The 21,217-nt window shown below is 45.9% G+C and overlaps 1 protein-coding gene across 1 annotated transcript in view; it reads left to right on the top strand.

Annotated features, from left to right (window-relative positions):
- REL (REL proto-oncogene, NF-kB subunit) overlaps positions 1–21,217 on the top strand; it is a 47,496-nt gene that overhangs the window by 6,922 nt on the left and 19,357 nt on the right. The window contains exons 2-5 of the mRNA XM_083174615.1: positions 8,186–8,218; positions 12,896–13,038; positions 14,988–15,142; positions 16,875–16,966. Coding sequence (XP_083030741.1) covers positions 8,186–8,218; positions 12,896–13,038; positions 14,988–15,142; positions 16,875–16,966 — 423 coding nt within the window. The remainder of the gene's footprint in view (positions 1–8,185; positions 8,219–12,895; positions 13,039–14,987; positions 15,143–16,874; positions 16,967–21,217) is intronic.

Raw genomic sequence — 21,217 nt, 5'->3', positions numbered from 1 at the left:
CAGACATTGCCCGGCATTAGACTGCGGAATGCGCAGTTTAATCCAGAAATTTCAGAATTGGATACTCCAATCCCAGAATTAAAATCCCAGACATTTTTAGGCCAAATCCCAGGATCCCGCCGATCCCGGGATTGGCCACCCTACTCTTTACTGTAGACGTTGACACTGGCGGTTTGCGGGTACTATTTAATGAAGCTGCAAGTTGAGGACCTGTAAGGCATCTATTTCTCAAACTAGAGACTCTGTACTTGTCTTCTTGCTCAGTTGTGCACCAGGGCCTTTCACTTCTCTTTCTAATCTGGTTATTGCCTGTGTGCTGTTCTCTGAAGGGAGTAGTACACACCATTGTAGGAAATGGTCAGTTTCTTGCCAATTTCTCACATGGAATAGCCTTCATTTCAAAGAACAAGAATAGATTGTTGAGTTTCACATGAAAGTTATTTTTCTTCTGGCCATTTTGAGAGTATAATCGAACACAGAAATGTGATGCTCTAGATACTCAACTAAGTCAAAGGAAGGCCAGTTTTATGGCTTCTCTAATGAGCAAATCCATTTTCAGCTGTGCTAACATAATTACACAAGAAGGCAGGTGGCGCTGAGCAGGAGACCCGGCTGCCGTTCTCGGTGAAAGGGAGGTAGGCGCTGCTAAGAAGACACAACGGCAGCTGTCAGGAGCACTGAGTAGGAGACCCACGGCAGCAGGAGATGCGGCTGCCATTTCCGGCAAAAGGAGCAGAGGCGTGAGCAGGACATCTGGGTGGCAGGGGTGCTGATCAAGTGACCCAGCGGCAAGGGCGCTGAGCAGGAGATCTGGTGCACGGGGCCACTCAGCAGATATCTTATCACTGGTAAAAAGAAGATGGCCCTGGTGAGTGCAATGAGGGGAGGTGGGAGTTGTTCCTATCAGAAACCTTTCAAACTTTTGCTTTCCCACCCCTGTCTCCCCCTACACAGTGCTGCTTGCACTAGAGTGGTGATGGTAGGGATTAGGGGATACAGAGCATGGTACACGGTGCCATCTCTCTTGGGGGGTGGGGGGTGGAGGTGCGGGGTCAGAGGGTCAAAGTGATTACTGTCAGAACCCTTTCAAACCATGCTCTCCTCCTCTCCTCCACCCACACCCTGTCACCCCATTCTCCTCCCTCTCCCCCACCCACTCTTCTTCTCTCCCTCCCATATTAATCTTTCTCCATCCCCTTTTCTCTCTCCTCATTTTTCTCCCTCTTTGTTCTCTTCCCCACCCCCTCTCGTCTGCTATCCCGCCTCTTCCCCCCCCCCTCATTCCCTGCCTTGTCTTCCTATCTTGCCTGCTATCTCTCCTCTTTTTTTCTCCATCCCCACTCTCTCACCCCCTGCCCCATCACACTTTTGCCTGCCATCTCTCCTCTTTTTCTCTCTCCCCCTGCCCCCTTTCTCTTTGATCCCTCTCTTTCTCTTAACACTCACACTCCCTCTGTCTCACCCCCTCTCTCTCTCTCTCTGCCCCTAATATCTCTTTCTGCTCCCGCTCTCCTCCCTACCTCTTTCCCCATGCTCCCCCTCCCTCTTTCTTACAGTCTCACCCCCTCTCTACCTGGCACTGTCTCTCTCATACCATCTATAAACCTTCACCCCCCCCCCCCCCCCAATATCTCCTTTGTCTCACCTCCTTTCTCCTCCTGACACTCTCTTGGTCCCCTCCTTCTCCCTCCCTCCCTATGTCTCTTACTTCTGCTCACACCCCTGCATTTCTCTCTCTCATTCTATTTCCCTATTTATCCATGAAGCCCTCTTTCTCACCTTGACCACCCCTCTCTAGTGACAAAGGTTGGGGTGGGGGGGGCTTTCAAGATTTTGCAACGGGGCCCATAATGTTCTAGTTAAGCCCCTGGCTAGTATAGTCATACCACATTAACAATGTAGAGAGTGTATTTCTGATCAGTTATCTTCATTGAATAAAACTGTGCTTTGCTTTCAAAAGTAAGGATAATGACAGTTCTTTAGCTTTGAGATCCATTTCAAAACTGACTCTCAAGGACTTGGATCACTGTGCCTCTGAACCCTACATATAGTAATGCAGTTTATTCTCAAAGATCATTTAAACAGGGTGTTTATTTGCAAGAACTGGGGCAAATGAAAAACAACCCTATCGTATTGCCACTTTTGAATAAATAGGCCAGAGAAGCCGGATAATGGCCTTTTCTATGTTGACCTATTGCTTATGTTGACCTTTCGACCATGTTGACCTAAGGTATGTCGACCTTTTTCATGTGTCGACCTATGGCCTTTCGACCAGTAGTGATCAACATATTGACTGTTGACCTTGTTACCGTTGACCCATACCCTAGAAGCCTTGATTAAAATGCATATATTGGTTTTCTTATGTTTGTGTTATACTCAGTGGCATTGAGAGGGGGGGGGGGGGGGGGAGAGCGGGTAGTTTTTACCCAGGCCCAGTACTGCTGGAGGGGTCCTGGTCTCGCTCCCCCATTGCAGGCAGCCGGGCAGTGGGGAGAGAGATGACAGGTTGCCGCAGCACAGCCTCTCTCCCCAGCTCAGCACATGCTGCTCAGTGCCATGCGCTGAGCTGTGGAGAGAGACAGCTGCAGCGGCAGCCTATCCTCTCCCTCCCTCTCATTTATTTTTTTCATGGGGGTGTAGCCATGTTCCTGGAGGCCTCGCCAGTGGACACCCCCCTCAAATTTACTGGGCACAGCCAACCTGTTGGCACCCCTGATTGTACTGGGCAAGAATATCAGGGACATGCAAAAATCCAGTTTTGAATTTGTTTTTATTCTTCACCTATTCCTTGAGGCTGATTTAATATAACGTGTAGCTGTACATTTCAATGATGCAACTTTCAAAGCAAGTTTTCGCTTGAACCTCTGATCAGCTTATCTGAGCATTATGGGACAGCACATTGAGCATATTTTAATTCACCTCCATATCTGTCACCCCCATATATGTCATACCTCCTGCATTGAATGAGCGTTTGGCAGTCAGTTGATGAGAACAATCTCCTTATGGTGAGAAGGCAGATGCCGACACAGAACGTGGCTTAAACATGTTCCTTTGGTCCAGAAGGGGATCTCTTGTGTCTTCTGCGACTGTTGTGTGTAAAGAGGAACAGCCTAATTATGGGTGTAACCTGAGAGAACTGTATATTGGGATTCCCCCATGTTACAATACTTACAACACTACTATTCAGGTTATAGCTGTGCTCCATAGGAAGTCTCTATTAACTACTTCTAGGTGGAAAAGGTTTAACCTTGGATCTGATACTAAATACATACAAAAAATGTAGATCTTTTTGTTTGAATCTTTGCTTGAGTTGATTTGGATTTTTGAGTATGTATAGCAGGATAGGACTTTTATATATGTTAAATGTAGGTGTGGCATTTTTTGAGGCTCCAAATGCTTTGTGTTAATTTAGGTTCCAATTCAGGTTGGATCCTTAATCTGAGAAATTGCAGTTGTCTGCGAGCAGTAAGCCGCCACAGAGACAGAAAGAGAATTTGCGAATGCATTACAGATAGCTGGGCATTCGCAGATCTGTTCTAAAATCCCGGAACATTGAAGAGCCTTCGGGCACATGCATTTCCTTAGTGAAATGTGGGGTACACACCAGGACGACCCTCTCACGATGCACGATGTGAGTGGGTCGTCAGTGTTTCTTCGGACCCACTCACGATGACGCGGGGGGGCACGACCCGCTCACGATGTGCACCGTGACCGGGTCCAATCTGATGGCGACCCGCACCCGGGAGTATGGTCGTTTCCAGATCCTACCTGCTGCGGGTAGGATCTGAATAATGACCATCCAACCCGCGGAACCGAGCATCGGATCGGTATCGGTCCACACCAGGACAGAAAAGGGCCCAATCACAATCTACATCCAATCGGTCGGAATTGGATCTAGATTGATGATCGGACCCTTGTCTTCCTGGTGTGTACCCAGCATAAGGTTCCATACACCATGTAGCGCGTGTGTTCCCTGAGTGTCAGCAGCAGCAGCCTCCATCTCCCCATGGTCATCACCTCACTGAGTAAGTCTAGACTTACTTGGCACTGCTAACATTTGCTCTCATTTTGAGAGCGCAATGTGATAAAGGTCTGAATTTTCCCCCATTGTTCCAGCACTGCTGAATACAGTATACCAGGCAGGGGCACCGACTTACGTTTTTGCCGGTGGGTGCTCAAGGGGGCGTGCTCAAGGGGTGTGGCCCTGCAATGGGCTCCCACAGACCCCCCCCCCCCCAGTCCTGGATGGAGGTAGGCGGGGATCCTGGCAGCGCTGCAGTGGGTTCCCATCAGCGGATATGCCGTCAGCAGCGGAGGTCCCTGCGGAAGATGGGAACTAGCAGCGGTATTAATACCGCTACTAGTTCCCATCCGCCACAGGGACCCCCTGCTGCTGACGGCATATCCGCTGATGGGACCCCACAGCAGCGCTGCCAGGATCCCCGACGGCGAGCAGCGGATGAGCTCCGGCCGTGGCCTGTCGGTGCTCCTCACTTTCCATGGGTGCTCGGCCCCGAAGCACCCATGGTTTCGGCGCCTATGATACCAGGTACTGCTGAGTGCAGTGTGTTGGCATTACAGGGATCATATGGCAATATGCTGGGCATTGCCCGGTATAATATTGTATGCTGCTATACAATACACAAGTTATGCAGATAAGCCATTGTTATGCATGGCCAGCGCAACTGTTTTATGCGTATTTCCACCAGCAAATATGGTTATGCATCCTACCAGATATAGTTGTTTTCCCATACATAATTCAGTGAGCACCACGCATGAGACTTCCCCTGCCCTGAAACAGTTAAGACATTGTGACCTGGCTGTGTAAAATGTGCCTTTGCAAGTTAGACCACATTCTTCCTCCATGATTGCTGCGGGTATACAAGGGAGTACTCTGGCACGAAGCCAGGTTCACCATAGTGACAAAATCCCGTAAGCAATGCAGAAATAACAGTGGCTGACTTAAAAGAAAGCTAAATTGAAACGTTATAAACATAAAGGCAAATGCATGGTTCACCATTGCTCAGACTTGTCTACTTTTAAAAACTGCAATCTGGAATATTACGGTAGCATGCTGTCATGGGGGCGTTTCACACTCTGCATAAAGGGCGTGTCTGGCTCCACATATAGGAGTGTCTATGCTGGTTGTTGCAAAATACAGTATTTCTATAAAACATTAGTAACAATATGTTTTGGGAAGTATTGATACTAACATTGCTGCCTGTAATATGGGATTTCTTATTTGCAGCTATATATCTGCTGCGATATTTATTTTCTTCTAACTCAGCACTGTATACATGATTAAAATGATGCCTATGAAATAAATACAAAATGCAATTTGACCTCGTGTGAATTCATCCCTAAGCATAAGTATGTTTTCGGTGTATTTACTCATACATCCAACTGGCCCGGTTTTCATGGCACAGTCCCTTTTTTAGTACTTTTTCCTCCCCTGCCACTCGCTGCTCTGCCCAGCATGTGCACAGCATCTATTCATGGGAGACAGGGGCATGGCCAGCATCTCACCCTGAGCTGGCCATGCTTTCATAGTGATGACAACAGGGGCATGTATCGTGATCCTGCCATTCCCACAATGCCACACCCCCTTTCATCGAGGTCACACCCCGTTTTTAAGGAACGCGACGCTGTGTGCGAGAGTTACGAAAATGTAGTAAATGTTGGGAGGTATGATTAAATAATTGTATTGTATTGTGAACACTGACTGTCTGCATCTTGAAGACTCTCCTTATATTTATTGGATATACTGTTTTTCCATATCATTATAGCATTAGCCAAATCAGTATGGAAACCATATACACTAGATAAACAAATGTGTTTAACTACAGAATGGTTGCAAACAAAAAAGATATTCCCAAGTCACACTACCAGCAGCAGGCTATGGATGAGTGCACACCAGCACAGATAACATCATGTGCTTCTGTTTAAATCTCCTGTCAGGGTTCTCCACAAGGGGGGATAATAAGAGGGGTCAACAGGGAGCAACTACAGAAAATCTCAGGAGATTCTTTGCAAGTGCAGGGATTTGCTGTAATCACTTAGGGCCTGTTCATGATTGGCTCAGTAAGCTTCGAAGATCGGAGCTTACTGAACGCCAGAGAGGACACCCCGCCGAATACCTGCCCCCCCCCCCCAGTTTCCCCTCGCAACCATGCAACGGGATGAGTAACGAAGACACATCCCCTCGCATGCTGCCGCTGCAGGAGAAATCATTTGATGGTGGCCGACCATCAAGTGATTACTCCTGCCTTCGCAAATAAAAGTCAGTCTCAACTGACTTTTATTTGCGGGCGCCGGAACGAAGACAGGACGGCAACTGATGTCATGTGACCTCAGTCGCCCACGCTCCCTTTTTCCTCCCTATAGTCCATGCTTTTTTGCGTGGAGGGATGGGTGGGGCGGGGTGGATTTATGAGAGGAGGAGGTACTCATAAATCAAGAGGTATGGGAAAGAGAAAAACATTGGTAACCGCTACTCCAGACCCTTATGGAGATGACCCCAGCCTTCTGGATAATAACTCCCATAACCTGTACTCTTGTGAAGGCATAAAAGTGATTCCTTTGAAGCAAATGTGTGACTGCTTACTAGATAAATCGTTTATACAATAGATTATATAATATCATTGATGACAGTTTAATACAGTATAACGGTGTCGCCGGAGTTTAGAAACATTCGCCAATGACTCTGTTTGCTTCTCTATATAAGTTATATATAGGGTAAAGTACAAATATATCCAAAGGAACGCTGCATGCTATAGCCGCTCACCTATCTCGTCAGTGTCGCTGCTGTTAGATATAGTTCCCACGTCCTCCCACACTGGGGCTTAGTCATGATAGACGGCACTTTTATTGAAGGCCACACAGTAATATGGTAAACGAGCGTACACCGTACAGAGCAGTCGCTGCGATTTCATGAATGAACCAGCACATATTAATGTTTTTAGGTCTGGATATCTGAAGTATTGACACACAGGATAGATGCAGGTGGGCACAGCGCAGTTCTATCAGTCATTTCACCAATGAAAGGCATTTTGCATTGTTATCTGGAAATGAAGTCTGTAGAGCAATGATGGGCCACATGGGGCCCTCCTAAGCCGCCAGCTGTGGCGCCAGGCTGCTTTATGCTTTGATGAAATGCACGTGTGGGTTATAAGTTTTTATGTTACCCGCTGATATAGTATTACAGATAGCTTAATTGTATTTCTTTATTTATTTTACAATAAATCTACATTGAATATTCATAGAAAAAATAAAGGGGGGGGGGGGCATGCCAAGTACAAAACATAAAAGAAATTCATGTCAGAAGTGTAATCATATATCAATATGGAGTATAATATGATTAAAAACAATAATGTACATTATTGTGTCAACATAGTAGTCAGAGTGCAGCCATATATATATATATATATACCCTTCGTTCAGTCACGGAAGCATCTCCTGATGTTTTAAAAGGGAGAGCGGTTTCTGTTTTTTTTTATTAAAAATAAATAAATAAAAGTATTGATTTAACTTATCACTGAGATTAATGCCCAGATTCAGACCTGTTCACTAGGCTGCATATACTCGCAGCCCAGAGAACAGATAAGCGTCACCCCTCTGCTATAATCGAGTCCTTAAAGGTCCATACACACTGGACGACTATGCCCAGCGTGTGTGGACAGCGATGATCGCTTTCGTCATTGGGGGGAAAGCCGCTCAGTGCATACACACTGAGCGGCTTTCCCCCTGCTTGGTACGGTCAGCGGTCAGCGGGTGGAGGACGGTTTTGCATAGCGCAGCGCTATGTAAAGCCGTCCTCAAAGCTGCTCATCTGCTGGTAATACCAGCAGATGAATGGCTTTCCCGGCGATGATGCGGGAGCGCGCAGTAGCGCTCACCGCTCATCGCCAGGCCATACACACTGGGCAGTTTTGAGCTGAAAGCCACTCAAACATGCTGTTTTGAGTGACTTTCAGCTCAAAGTCGCCAGTGTGTATGGGCCTTTAGTTTGAGGGCCTGGTTCTGCATATATATATATATATATATATATATATATATATATATAATGGAAGATGTAGATACTCTTGGGTATGCTATAGTTATACCGTAGCTGAGATTTATATGTTACATGTACTAATGTGCTCTTGCTAAACTTGTTGATCTGATTTTTGTATTTCCCCCCTGGCAGGTCATCAGATGCTGATGCAGAACAAACTTCTGGGTGAGTGAAATGTTCTGTTACATATTTATCATTAGCGGTAGTGCTGCCTCAGACTATTATATGTACTATTTACAGACTATAAACACTACTATGGGGTAAATTTACTAAGATGGGAGTTCTATTTCAGATGGGATGTTGCTATAGGCAACCAATCACTATATACTTTTCTTATTTATGCAGCACCTTCTAGAAGATAATAGATAAAATCTGATTGGTTCCCCATAGAAACATCGCATCTGAAATAGAGCTCCCATATTAGAAAATTACCCCTATAAGTTCTGTAGATATTAGAAGCCCCTAAAGCTGACCAAATATCTACTGGTTGATTGTCATGTCTGGCTGGTTGGAACAAACACCTGGTAATATCTGAATGACAATTTGGCAGTTTTCCATCATTTTAAAGCAAATGGACAACTGTCTTTTGCTCTGATCCATTACCAGGTTTTTGTTCCAACCAGCCAGATCTGACAATAATTCTGCAGATGTATGGCCATCTTTAGGCAGTTTCCCAAGCTCTTCCAATACAAATGGTTGGCAGGAGGAAAATGTCATCCCCCCCTAGATCCATCACTACAAGCACACAGAAAAATGTATACATTTTAGCATACAATATTTATTATACAGGTCGGGTCTCCCTTATCAGTGTATTCCAAAAACCGAAATATTCTGAAAAACGTGTTTTTTCTGAATATTACAGGCTTTTTTTTTTGGGGGGGGGGGGGGGGGGGTGTTTACCCCGCCCCTTTTTTCATACTTACCTCGTCCCCTGATGTCCGGCGGCCTTCAGGATCATCTTCAGCAGCATCTCCAGTCCCAGGGGTGCATTACGCGAGTGCGCCGATGACGTCACCGGCGTGCCCGCACACTCGCGCAATGCCCCCCTGGGACTGGAGATGCCTCTGAGGAGGATCCTGAAGGCCGCCGTAGACGCTGGGGGACACCGTGGACGTCGGAGGACCATCGGGACACCACCTGGGGAAAACAGGTACTTGTGTATTATAGCGGCGCCCATCGCATCGCATACCAAAAGGTATGCGATGCAATATCGCGTGATATTGTACAATGTCATTTTAAGATGCGATGCGATTAAAAATTGTATAAGCACCCTAATGGGTGCTTACAATGTTAAATGCACCCCCCGAAGCGTGGAGAGCGCAGCAAGCCCGCGAGGGGCGGCGGTACGCGTCCTCCGACCTTTTTATACCCCCACTATCCACGTCGGCGTGGAGTTGAGAATAGAAAGTGTGGCAAGCGCAGCGAGCCACCGAGCCCGAAGCGTGGCGAGCCCCGTGTGGGGACGCGGATACCTGTGAAGCCTGCGAAGGGTCGCGGATACCTGTGAAGGTATCCGCGTCCCCTCACCGGGCTCGCTGCGCTCGCCACACTTTCTATTCTCAACTCCACGCCGACGTGGATAGTGGGGGTATGAAAAGGTTGGAGGACGCGTACCGCCGCCCCTCGCGGACTCGCTGCGCTTCGGGTTCACTTTATAGTGGGGGGGTGGCGTGGGGGTGCATTTAACATTGTAAGCACCCATTTGGGTGCTTAAAAGCACCATTTAGGGTGCTTATACAATGTTTCATCGCATAGGGGGCAAAAATCGCGTCGCATCGCATGCCATCGGGTGATGAACATCGGAGGCGCCGTTATAATACACAAGTACCAAAAAATATCCCAAAATACAGAAAAATCCATTATCCAAAATACTCATTGTCTCAAGCACTTTGGATAAGGGATACTCATCCTTTAACAGGGCCGAAACTAGGTGTTTCGGCGCCCGGGGCGGCAGTCATTTGGTCGCCCCCCCTCCCCAAATGACTGCCGCCCCTTTGAAAAGTCAGAGAGCTACAGGTATAATAGTGCCAATCCAGCACATTGTATTATCACTATATATACAGTACACCCACACAGACAAGGAGACACTGATCGCAGGGTATGCTGGGACTTGTAGTTCCTCAGCAGCCACACGCAGAATCAATACATGTTACAACACTATATACTGTATATACATGTGGAAAGGAGATACTGATCACAGGTTATGCTGGGACTTGTATTTCCTCAGCAGCTCCAATTTACCGTATACACACAGACTCAGATCAGGCACCAGCAGCCTGAGGTAGGGGGGGCCATCATGATATATTGCGATACATACAGCTCCATGGCCGCAACCTACACAGACCAAGGGGCAGCACTGCCTCATACACCCATACCGCGACAGGCACAGCAGCCCTGCAGCCACCGCTCCATGTCGTGACAGACCCTGCGCCGGAATCGCCGAAAGGGGGAGACGCGGCCTCTTTACCGTGAGCAGCTGCCGAGGAAAACGGGGGCTCTCGTCGCGGGCCAGTGACGTCACCGTTACCACGGGAACGGCGGGTGGCTGGGCTACTCGCGCTTGTAGTAGCTGCACACGGTGTCAGTGCGCATGCGCGCTGACTGGCAGGCGCCCGTGTCCCAGTCCCACACAGTCACAGCTCTGCTCTCAGCAAACAAGTAACAGGCGGGACCCCGCTGCCCGTCCCCGGGATCCCGCTGCCAGGAGTCCCAGGACCGCACACTAGCGCCCCCCCCCCCCCTCCAGCGCCCGGTGCGCGTGGCCCCCCAGCCCCCCCCCCCCCCCCCTAGTTACGGCCCTGCCTTTAATAACTTAATAAGAAGTAGTAAAGAATATTTAAACCAAGATCAAAATGTTCTGTTGTCCTTGATCGCACAAAATAAATTGACTGCTGCAGAAAACTAAGATATAGGAGTTTTTTCGAACGGGTCTCGCACTGGAATTTCCCACTATGGTTATAATACACCAGATTCCATAAGTGAGAGGTTAAATTGTTTAACTGTCCAGATCCTCAGGAGTACATTTATTAAGCTCGGTGAAGTAATAAACTGTTTTTTATCACCGTCCAATTAGCTCCTACCTGTGAAGCTACAGGCTTGGTTTGAAAAAAGACAGGTAAAAGCTGATTGGCCGGTGATAAAAACCAGACAGTTTATCATTTCACCAAGCTTAATAAATCTACCCCTGTGTCTCACGGCTTCTCAGACCAATATATAGAAAAAGAAACTCCTGAGTTTTCTTTTTTTTTGTTCTATATATGAAAACAAAGATATTACAGCTTTATTATGAGCTGTGAAGTGTGTCATAATATATTGCTCTGTTTCCACACTGTAATTTTTATGCTGGGTGCCTCGTAGTTCGTTAATTGAGATTAGTTGAGAACAGGACATTACTATTCCTTATTAAAGTTGGCATGTGCAGGTTTTTTATTGGGGGATTCCACTTTCATGCAGATATATACAATATTATAATTTATACAAAGAAATATGAATTAGTCCCAAGGCGCTAAGCCTGAATCCTGCAGCCTTACACTGGAAGAAGAGTATCACCAAAGACCTCTAATCGTCGAATTGTGGAAAAGAATCAGTGTATATGGGGCGCTGGATTCTTGTTGACCCAATATAGTAGCTGTCCGATGGCTCATACAAATTTTGTGAGGGAGAAAACACAAAGAAAAGAGAGGAGACAGCAATCAATGGAGATCTGTATATGGGTAATAAACAGAAAAGTTTTTTCTCTCTCTGAGAGGTACAATGGGCAAAACTCCCAGGGGGATATCGTACCCTCACTCACACAAGATGGTGCGTGTACATCCACATCAAGGTATCTTTAGGGTGTTTTTCAAAAGGGGGGGGACACCTCCGTGTGTGGAAAAATTGGAACAGGTGCGTACCGTACTCACATATATGCGGGCAATGGCACTCCTATAAAGGTATCTTTGGGTTCCAAAAGATTAGTGAAATTTTCAGTGATTCCTTCCAATATTCTCCGTGTAGGGTATGAAAAGGAAACACAATTCACTCTCAATAAAACCAGAAATGTATTGGACAATGGTACACCACAAATATCTGTATGCAAAGTGAATTCCCAAAAGGGTTATCGTACCCGCACTCACACAAGGAAATGCGTTTACATCCACATCAGGGTATCTTTACTTTCAACAGAGCACCTCCGTATAGGAAATGGGTTGGTTATAGGTGCGTACCTTTACTCACATGAGAGTTAGTGATGGTACTCCTATCTGGGTATCTTTTGGATTCCAGTCAATAGGTAGATTTTCAATAATGAACTCCAAAAATCCCCGATCTGAAAGGCAATGTATGGCCATCCACTGTCAGCCAGGTAGTCCCCAGATGGTACAAGTATAGATGCACAGCTCCTCTCCACCATGGAAGTGGGAGTTTTGCCCATTGTACCTCTCAGAGAGAGAAAAAACTTTTCTGTTTATTACCCATATACAGATCTCCATTGATTGCTGTCTCCTCTCTTTTCTTTGTGTTTTCTCCCTCACAAAATTTGTATGAGCCATCGGACAGCTACTATATTGGGTCAACAAGAATCCAGCGCCCCATATACACTGATTCTTTTCCACAATATTATAATTTACCCAGCAATAAATAAAGCGTCACGAGTACTTTTGGAAAAAAGCGCTATATAAATAAAATAATGGATTGCACAGCATTGCAAAACAGTGTAAGCACAAGTTCTTGTGCTATATTAATGAAAGCTAGTGGTGGATTCCAGGTACCAGTAGTCGTCCTGAGATTGCTTTTGAAAAAGGGCACAGAGTTAATAGTATATGATGCCTTTTATGTTTACAGTTGTGATATTATCTGTTTCAGATGGACACAAGCCCTACATAGAAATATTTGAACAGCCGCGGCAGAGGGGAATGAGATTTAGATACAAGTGTGAAGGCAGATTAGCCGGCAGTATCCTCGGTGAGCGCAGCACAGAAAACAACCGGACATATCCTTCCATCCAGGTAACATGGGAAAGACGGGTTCAAAATGAGCAACAATATTAACCTGTCACAGCTCGCAGGGCCAGTATTCAACTGACCCCCCTGCATACGCTGTTTTTCCCTCGCTCCGTTTTTTTGGAGCAAGTGGGAAACAGCATATGGGGCCGCTGAAACAGCGAGACTGGTGGCCAATGCAGTGGGTTCCTTGCATTAGCCACAAGCCTCGCTGTTTGGGGGAATTCTCGCCGTCCTCTGACAGCAAGGATTTCCTGGTGGCATAGAATAAGGTGAGCGGCCAGCACGGGGGTTGAACAGTGAGGATTGCTTGTTTTCTGTGATCCCTGCTGTTTAACCCCCTCGCCGGCCGCATTGAATACGGGCCAATGGGTTAAGTATTGCTGCATATTTAGTCACTAGCTTTTATGCAAATGTTAGCTTGAGAACGGGATTGTTTTGTACAAAAAACTTTGCTATTGCAATAAGAACTTTGGTTTTTGCATTCACTTTTCTGGAGTGCGGAAATGCCCTTATATACATAGTAATGGACAGGCATGGATTCATAGATGCATATTGTGTATTTAGCTGTCAGTTAATGTTAGCAGCCTACTACTCATTTTCTATTTTCACAGATGAGGGAGGTGTTAGTGTTAAACCTCAACCATGACACACACATTCACTGTTACAAATGTGGGTAGGAAATAGATATTATAGTATGTGTTCAAGGTGAACTGTACAAATGTTCCGCTCCCTCTCCCTCACACAGGAAGGCACCTGTAGGAAGCCAGCCATGCAGAGGTGGGATGTTCAGCATGATTCCAGTTCCTCTATAATTCTGTATCACAAGCATTATCTTTCCCAACAATAAGACACCAATGAGATATTTAGTGGTTAAATAGCTGCACATGTGATTGGCCAGAGAAAGGGATGACCTATTCCAGTGTTTCTCAAACTCTGTCCACTAGACCAGGGGTTCCCAACACCGGTCCTCAAGTACCCCAACAGCTCAAATTTTCCATGTCACCTCGACTGGGTGTATTGGGTGGGTGACTTGGAAAACCCAAACTGTTAGGGGTACTTGAGGGTAGAGTTTGGGAACTGCTGTGAATCTAGACCCCAAAAAGTTTATGGGTGCATTTATTCTTGATTATGCCTGTTGGAACAATTGTAATATCAGCCATTTCTGACGTTAATCCGACATTCTGAAGTTACTTTAGTTGGGGATTGTCGTAAACAGCCACAACGCGGATTCAACTTTTTTAAAGTTAAATGTGTGCCTTCAATGCGGTTGGAAACTGCACACATTGAAAACACCCCGCTCCATGTCTTCCAGGTCACCTGAGGATCTTTAGGTTGTGATAATTGGTCATACACCTGTGCTAACTACATACTGTATTACCTAGGGAGGGATGCATGGCGCATCACATTTTGTGTGTTACGCATCCCGCTTGTCATTGCAAGCATAATGGCATTTATTAACACGTGTGGTTGAAGAAAATTACAAAGATGTCCCTACGGTATAATGGACTTCGGGGGTTTTAGACTCGGCAGTCCTTCTGCGCATGCGTCAGAGATTCTGGGATTTATCACATTCTGAAGCTTGCGAAACAGCATATCCTGCAGTATTAGATTCGTTACATCCGGCTTCTTAACCCTAGCACTTAGGACCCCTAACAGTTCACATTTTCCAAAGCACCCTGCAAAGCCACACGTGTGTTACCAACTGTTACACAAAGATCCGCAAGTGACCTGGAATGTGAACTGCTTAAGGACCTATTCAGGTTTTTACATCTCCGTGCTTCTATGGGCCTTGGAGAGTGAGAAAGGGGGCGGTTCAGACCAGGTCATTTGGGTCCGTATTGTGGGGGGGGTTTGCGTATGTGCGGTAGCCATTTGATGCCCTATGCAGATAGTCAGTTCTACATTTCTTATAGTTTGTATCACATATGTCGATCTCTCCCAATTTCCTGCAGCTGCACAATATAAATTACAATTGTAAAGGCAAAGTGAGAGTAACTTTAGTGACGAAAAATGAGCCGTACAGACCCCATCCGCACGATCTGGTTGGCAAGGACTGCAGAGACGGCTACTATGAAACAGAATTTGGGTCTGATCGTAGAGTTCTATGGTGAGTACTATGGTCTCCCTGTCACTAACACCGCACAGTCATAGAAAGCATGTCACCTTGTGTCCGTACAAACAATTGCAGTAGTATTAGTCCAGTAGATGTACTGTATATGTGCATTTTACTTGTGATCATGATACAGGTGGAACATGCTAGGGGCTGATGCAGCGGCAGGTAGCACAATGGGCAAAACTTCTAGTAAGAAAAGAGCACAGGGAAATGGCAAATTGCTGGGTACACATTAGATGATGTGCAAATGACACCACACTCACTCTGATTTCACTTCATCCCCAGAACAAACGATATTGGGCCTAATTCTGAGCTGACCGCTTATGTGAGAATTGCGAATGGATCGTTAACCGCTATCCATACGCAATTCCCAAACCATCGTTATTTCCATCTGTGCAATTGTGAGTATTTCTGGGGCTTTCCCAAATCTGTGACTGAGACAGGCCCGGAAATGGTCATCACTGATGTCACAGACGCAACTCATAAACGCCTGGGCACGCCTGCGTTTATTCTGACATACCCAGAAAACAGCAGGTTCTCACCCCCAAACGCCTGCTTCCTGTCAGTCAAAGTCCGGCCACCCTTACGCATGCGTGATGCATACAGTACACATGCGCAGTCATTGGGATAGCACTCCTTTTGTGAATTTTCTGATTGGCAATCAACTCTGAATCAGGCCCATAGTGTGTACATTCCGTGCAATCCTTCAAATGACAAATTATATATCATGTATCGTTTCATTATCAGCAATATATGAGCTATGTACTGTATGTCAGTTAGGGCATACATTGCAGACAATTTGCAGAAAAGCGTTGCGGATAACTTCTCATCTGCCTGCACGGCAGACATGACAAGTTGCCGTGAACGCGCAATAGAAACTTCAAACTATTTTATTCTGGGACCCTGGCAGACACTAAAAATGATTACAGGACACCGGCAAGTTAGCACAGAACGGGTTCCATATGTGTGGTCAGCAGATGGCACATGCATGGCAGCATTTTGGAGGCACAAAGTCATGCAAGAAGTATGAAGTAACAGACACTTTAACTGATTTTTCAGACTTCTTGGATCACTGACTGAGATATTATAAAAATCATTAGCCTGACTGTCATCAACATGGAGTCACGACCCCAAGCTGAGATGGTCATGACCAACTTTGGGGTTAGGATCCACAGTTTGAGAAATGCTGGCCTAGTGTGTATCCAGCTTATATATATATAAGACTAACTACTACTCACCTCTATGAGGTGAAGTACCACCACTGGCCAAAAGAGGCCACTCAACAGTTCAAATGACTCCTTTTGTTTTAAAAGATGTCATAAAAGAAGTGAAAGCAATTTTTGCAGGGACACTGATCTGTTTCAAACTTTCTGGATATGAAGAGAGGGAGCTGTGAAGACAGAGATTGGATGTAGGAGCACATGAGTGGGGTGGACAGTTTGTGGGCTTAAATCTGTCACCGCTGAAACCTAAAACTGTCACAGTTCAAAGTGAAAGTACTTTGCAGTAGCTGTAATTTTGACGGGCTTTTAACTAGTAAGAAGATATTTAAGGGGATAGATAGTAAGAAGATATTTCTGGTCTTTGGACAGATACATATGAATCCCCCTTGGAGCATTTTATGGCTCTGATTTGAATGTATACGTTCAGCTATTAGTATCTCTCATTATAAATGACTATTGATTTAATAAATCCACATTATGATCTTTTCTGTCTTCATTTGTAGCTTCCAGAACTTGGGCATCCAGTGTGTTAGGAGGAAAGAAGTGAAAGATGCCATCCATTCCCAAATGATTCGTGAAATCAATCCCTTCAAAGGTAGATTCTTTATGTAAAAAACTAAAACTGAATTGATGTTTAGGTCTTTTCCAATGCAGGGATAGGAGCAAATAAAGCCCAATACACAGGGACGGCACCACCACTAGGCAGCCTTAGGCATTTGCCTAGGGCGCCGGCCGCTGGAGGGTGACAGTTTGGAGCTTGTCCACGCTGCATCACCCGCCAAGCCCCCCCCCCCCTGGAAAGTCACGGCGCTGCCGGACACCCCCCCTCTCCTCCCGTCCCTGGGCAGAGTTGCGGCAGGCAGCGCCGCATCGCACGGCAAGCCCCCCCCCCCCCCCCGGAACGTCACAGCACTGGACCCCTCCTCTCCCCTCCCTGGGGAGAGTCGCGGCGGCGCACAGCAAGCCCCCGCAAAGGTCACGGCGCCATGCGCCGCATCACTGGACCCGGCAGCGTGGCCCCCCTGGAACCGGTAAGTTTAAGCACAGGGGCTTGGCCTGGGGCGCTCCGGTGCCTAGCACCGGCTCTGCCAATACATGCTAATGCAGGGGCTACATTTTGCTTGTTGATGACAAATGCTGGGCAAATTTCTTCGTACACTGGAGTTTAGAATGAAGCCGCTGTAGGACACATACCTTCCCAACACTAACCCTCCTGCAGTGTGTGTCATGGCTTTACCAAGGGGAAAATTGCTCTTATTTTGAATTAATTTATGTGCCACTAACACTACTGCATAGACCTCACCGTGGCGTCAGTAGAAATGCTTCACAATCTAATCTTGGTGCTCTGAGTCAACACTATTGTTAGTCATGCATTGGATGTGGTCATATTCTCAGCGTAAACCTTGCATGTTTCCTTTATGTAGAATTGTGAATATTATAGAGAGCACTCACCATACTTCCAGTTGTATGCAAAATTATTTGGAAATGTATGTAGACAGTGTGGTCCGGTATACAGAGGGTGCCCCATTTCAGTCCTCTGGGTCACCTTTCTCAAGACCATAGAGAAACCTGAAAAGCAAGTTCAGGTCAAGACAAAGTCCATTGTAGGACCTTTCATTTGAATAAATCCTGCCGATGCCCTTTTAGGCTGGAACTCATATCCTTGAACATGGGAAACAAATGTATACTATATACTAGTATAAGCATTACAGCCTGCTGCATTTTGTATATTTGGAGTATGTGTATATTTGGAGCAGCTAGTTTGAGCTTATATTACAAGTAGTGTGTTTGATATAGATTGGCTCCTAAAGCACTGAATAGAGGACATACCATATGGAAGATGTATCAAACCTTATGGGGTCGATTTCAGGGCATTGTGTCCACGATGTATCCGCACTGACACATCGCGGTGTGCTGATCGATGTAGGCAGTGTCATTACGAAATGGCAAATCAGCCCAACATCACTCCAATGTGTACCCAGTTTTAGGCTTGTGCTTTAGTGCCCCCAGCTTCCATCTGCTAAAGTGAGAATCAAATGAGATGTGAGTATGAGTTACTTGTGGGGAGGGGGTACTGCCCACGGCTCAGGACTGCAACCAACCAAGGTATAGACCTTGCTGGTCTGTGACGACTACTTTAATGTCACATACCACTTTGCACTTTGTTTATGATATCACATGTTATATTGTGGTCTCCTATGCCATCGCGTACTGCCCTTACACCACTCTTGTAGTATAGACGTGGCTGGGTACACATTAGATTACTGTATAAAGGATGTGGATGATTTCAGCTGCTTCTGAGCAACAAATCATGTAAATCGTCCATTGTGTCTTATGACTATGCCGATCCTCCTTCCCACTGGTCGTTTGTCGCTGCTGATCTTTTGTACATGCAGGAAGAGCTTTATATATTGTTAACAACGGATTCTTCAGGATGTGGCATTGAAAATATATTTTGCAAGATTGTACAGTGTGTATGCACTATATGGTTTGTCTGGGAGTTCAAGGGAAAATGTTGATGACATTGCATCTTCTGCAAGTTGTCTAATGTGTACCCAGCGTAAGTCTTGGTGCACCTGCTTTTTTTCAGTATAACGCAAAGCATTGGGTGTCCAAAAACATTTCACCGCTACACACCACAGTGAGTGATTTTAGCTTCCGGGAAAATGGGAGCTTTTGTCCCAGTGCATTGAACTCTGTCGGCACAGTCCGTGCTACTCAGTATGGGCCTCATTCAGGACCTGCCGTTGAGTGAATCCCCGCACTAGCATGCGAGGGGATGGGTATGCTTACACATCCCCTCGCATACAGCCACACTGATTAACAATCATTGGACGGTCGCTCACAATCATATTTTTTTTTCCTCCGTTCATGGATTATAGTCAGTCTAGACTGACTTTTATTCTGGCCAGAAATGGCCAAATTCGGGGAGGGTGCTGGCATCATGTGATGTCAGCCGGCCACCCCAGGCATCGACACGCCCATGAAAATGCTAGGCGTTCTGCTGCTTCCTCCCCAGCCTGCCCTCTGTCTACCCACATTGGAGCGAATGCTTCACTAAAGACGTTCACTTCGGGGGTTTGCACATGCGCATAATCGCGCTTGTGCATACCCCAAACATCGGACAGGGGAGCAAATTTGGCCCTCTGTGAGCGGGTCGGAATAACCCCCTATGTCTGTAATTCTGGTTCTTGTTTTAATTTTATTTTCTGTAGCAATAAAAGTATATGTAAAGTTGAGTCACATGTTTCACCCGTGTTTTTATTACATGGTTTCCGCAGCATTAGTAATACAAGTTCCTCCAGTTTACCTTTCAGATTATTTATATTAAAATAGTATTCCCCAAGAAGATTCATGTTTGTAGCAACCAGACAACACATTTTAGTTGCTGGGGAAAAGCCCAAAATGGGCGTGTCTATAAAATGCAAATCATTAGAGTGCTGCTTATCATTGGCCAGATGGTTTCCCTGGAGATATAATCGTTATAACAATAATAACAACTATATTTCCTGTTGTCATTGGTATTTAATCTTTGGAATGTATTTACATTAATCCACTGTAGTCTTCTCCCCTTTATAACTGTATGGCAGCTTTCCTACTGTACAGCAATTTGCATTTTATAGTTTGGAAACAAAGTAGCCTTGGCCATTTCCCAGATTCTTGTGGTTATAGGGAAATTGCGGCAATCCATCCCTCAGTCATCATTGTCGTGACTGTAGGGGTGCAGTGTATTCTTCTTTTGGTCGGAAGAATTTAGAATTTTTTTTTTTTATACTGGGCGGGTAGCTGACATCCAGTGATGTCAGCTGCCTACCCCCCGCACCCGCGTCACAGCCTCATTTCCATGAGAACGCTTGGCGTTCTCATAAGAATGCCCATGAAATGCTGGGTATTCCCATATGGAAATGGGTCCGTGTAGGGTGCGTGCACCCAGCGAAACGAAGGTTTGCCGTGAGTGCACGCACCCTGCGTCTGCACATGCATAGATGCACAACATGCATGGAGGACCGAACGGATCAGAATAAGGGCCATGTTTCTGTTTATAGCCTTTGTATATTATTATACCCCTTTCACCCCGAAGCCCTAACTCCGACCCCGGATACTGAACATGCCCCCCAAATAAGAGTGTCTTTCTCGTTGTACACTTTGCAGAAAACAAATACATCTCCTTAAATGTATCAAGCATAGACATAATCAAGATTACCTTTATCAGTATTATGTGGAGGAAATGAGATTGTTATCATAAAGTCTCAGGATGCAAATCTTGAAATAGAATGTTCTTATTTCCTGTAATGCTATCTCACATGTGGTCATAGAAAGCGTGCCTACCCATTGTGCCATAGTAACCCATTGTGCCATAGTAAGGTTGAAATCACAACATGATAGCATACACCTAATGTATGTATACTTCGGGCTGGCCAATACGTGCATTATTACAACAATTAGCACTGCAGTGTTTGTAAAACACCTTTATTGACTTGTTATGGGTGGGACACAGAACCAGTGCTTGATGTTCTTTGTCTGCTGCGCCATTCTATTAGGCTACATTGGGTGCCTGTATATTACCAACTGCAATATAACATAGTCCTGCTTCCACTTCAGGCAGTTAGCCAAACTACTTCCACATCCAACTTTTAGCTTATGTAAAAATACCTCCACACTGTCTCTCCCCAATATCTGTCATCCGCACGCATTACCTGCTGGCATTCACTCATGCGTGCATGTTCCTGGGCTGCACCCATCCTGTGGAATGCTCTTCCAAGCACAAGGCTTTCTTCTAGCCTCCAGTCCTTCGTTCCATGAAAACTCATCAGGCACGTTTATCATATTACAGGGCCAGCTGAGC

This window comes from Crinia signifera, chromosome 3 (assembly GCF_055691185.1).
Source record: "Crinia signifera chromosome 3, ASM5569118v1, whole genome shotgun sequence".
Lineage (NCBI taxonomy): Eukaryota > Metazoa > Chordata > Amphibia > Anura > Myobatrachidae > Crinia > Crinia signifera.
Note: the sequence above shows the minus strand (reverse complement) of the source record. Positions and strands in the feature narration are given on the sequence as shown.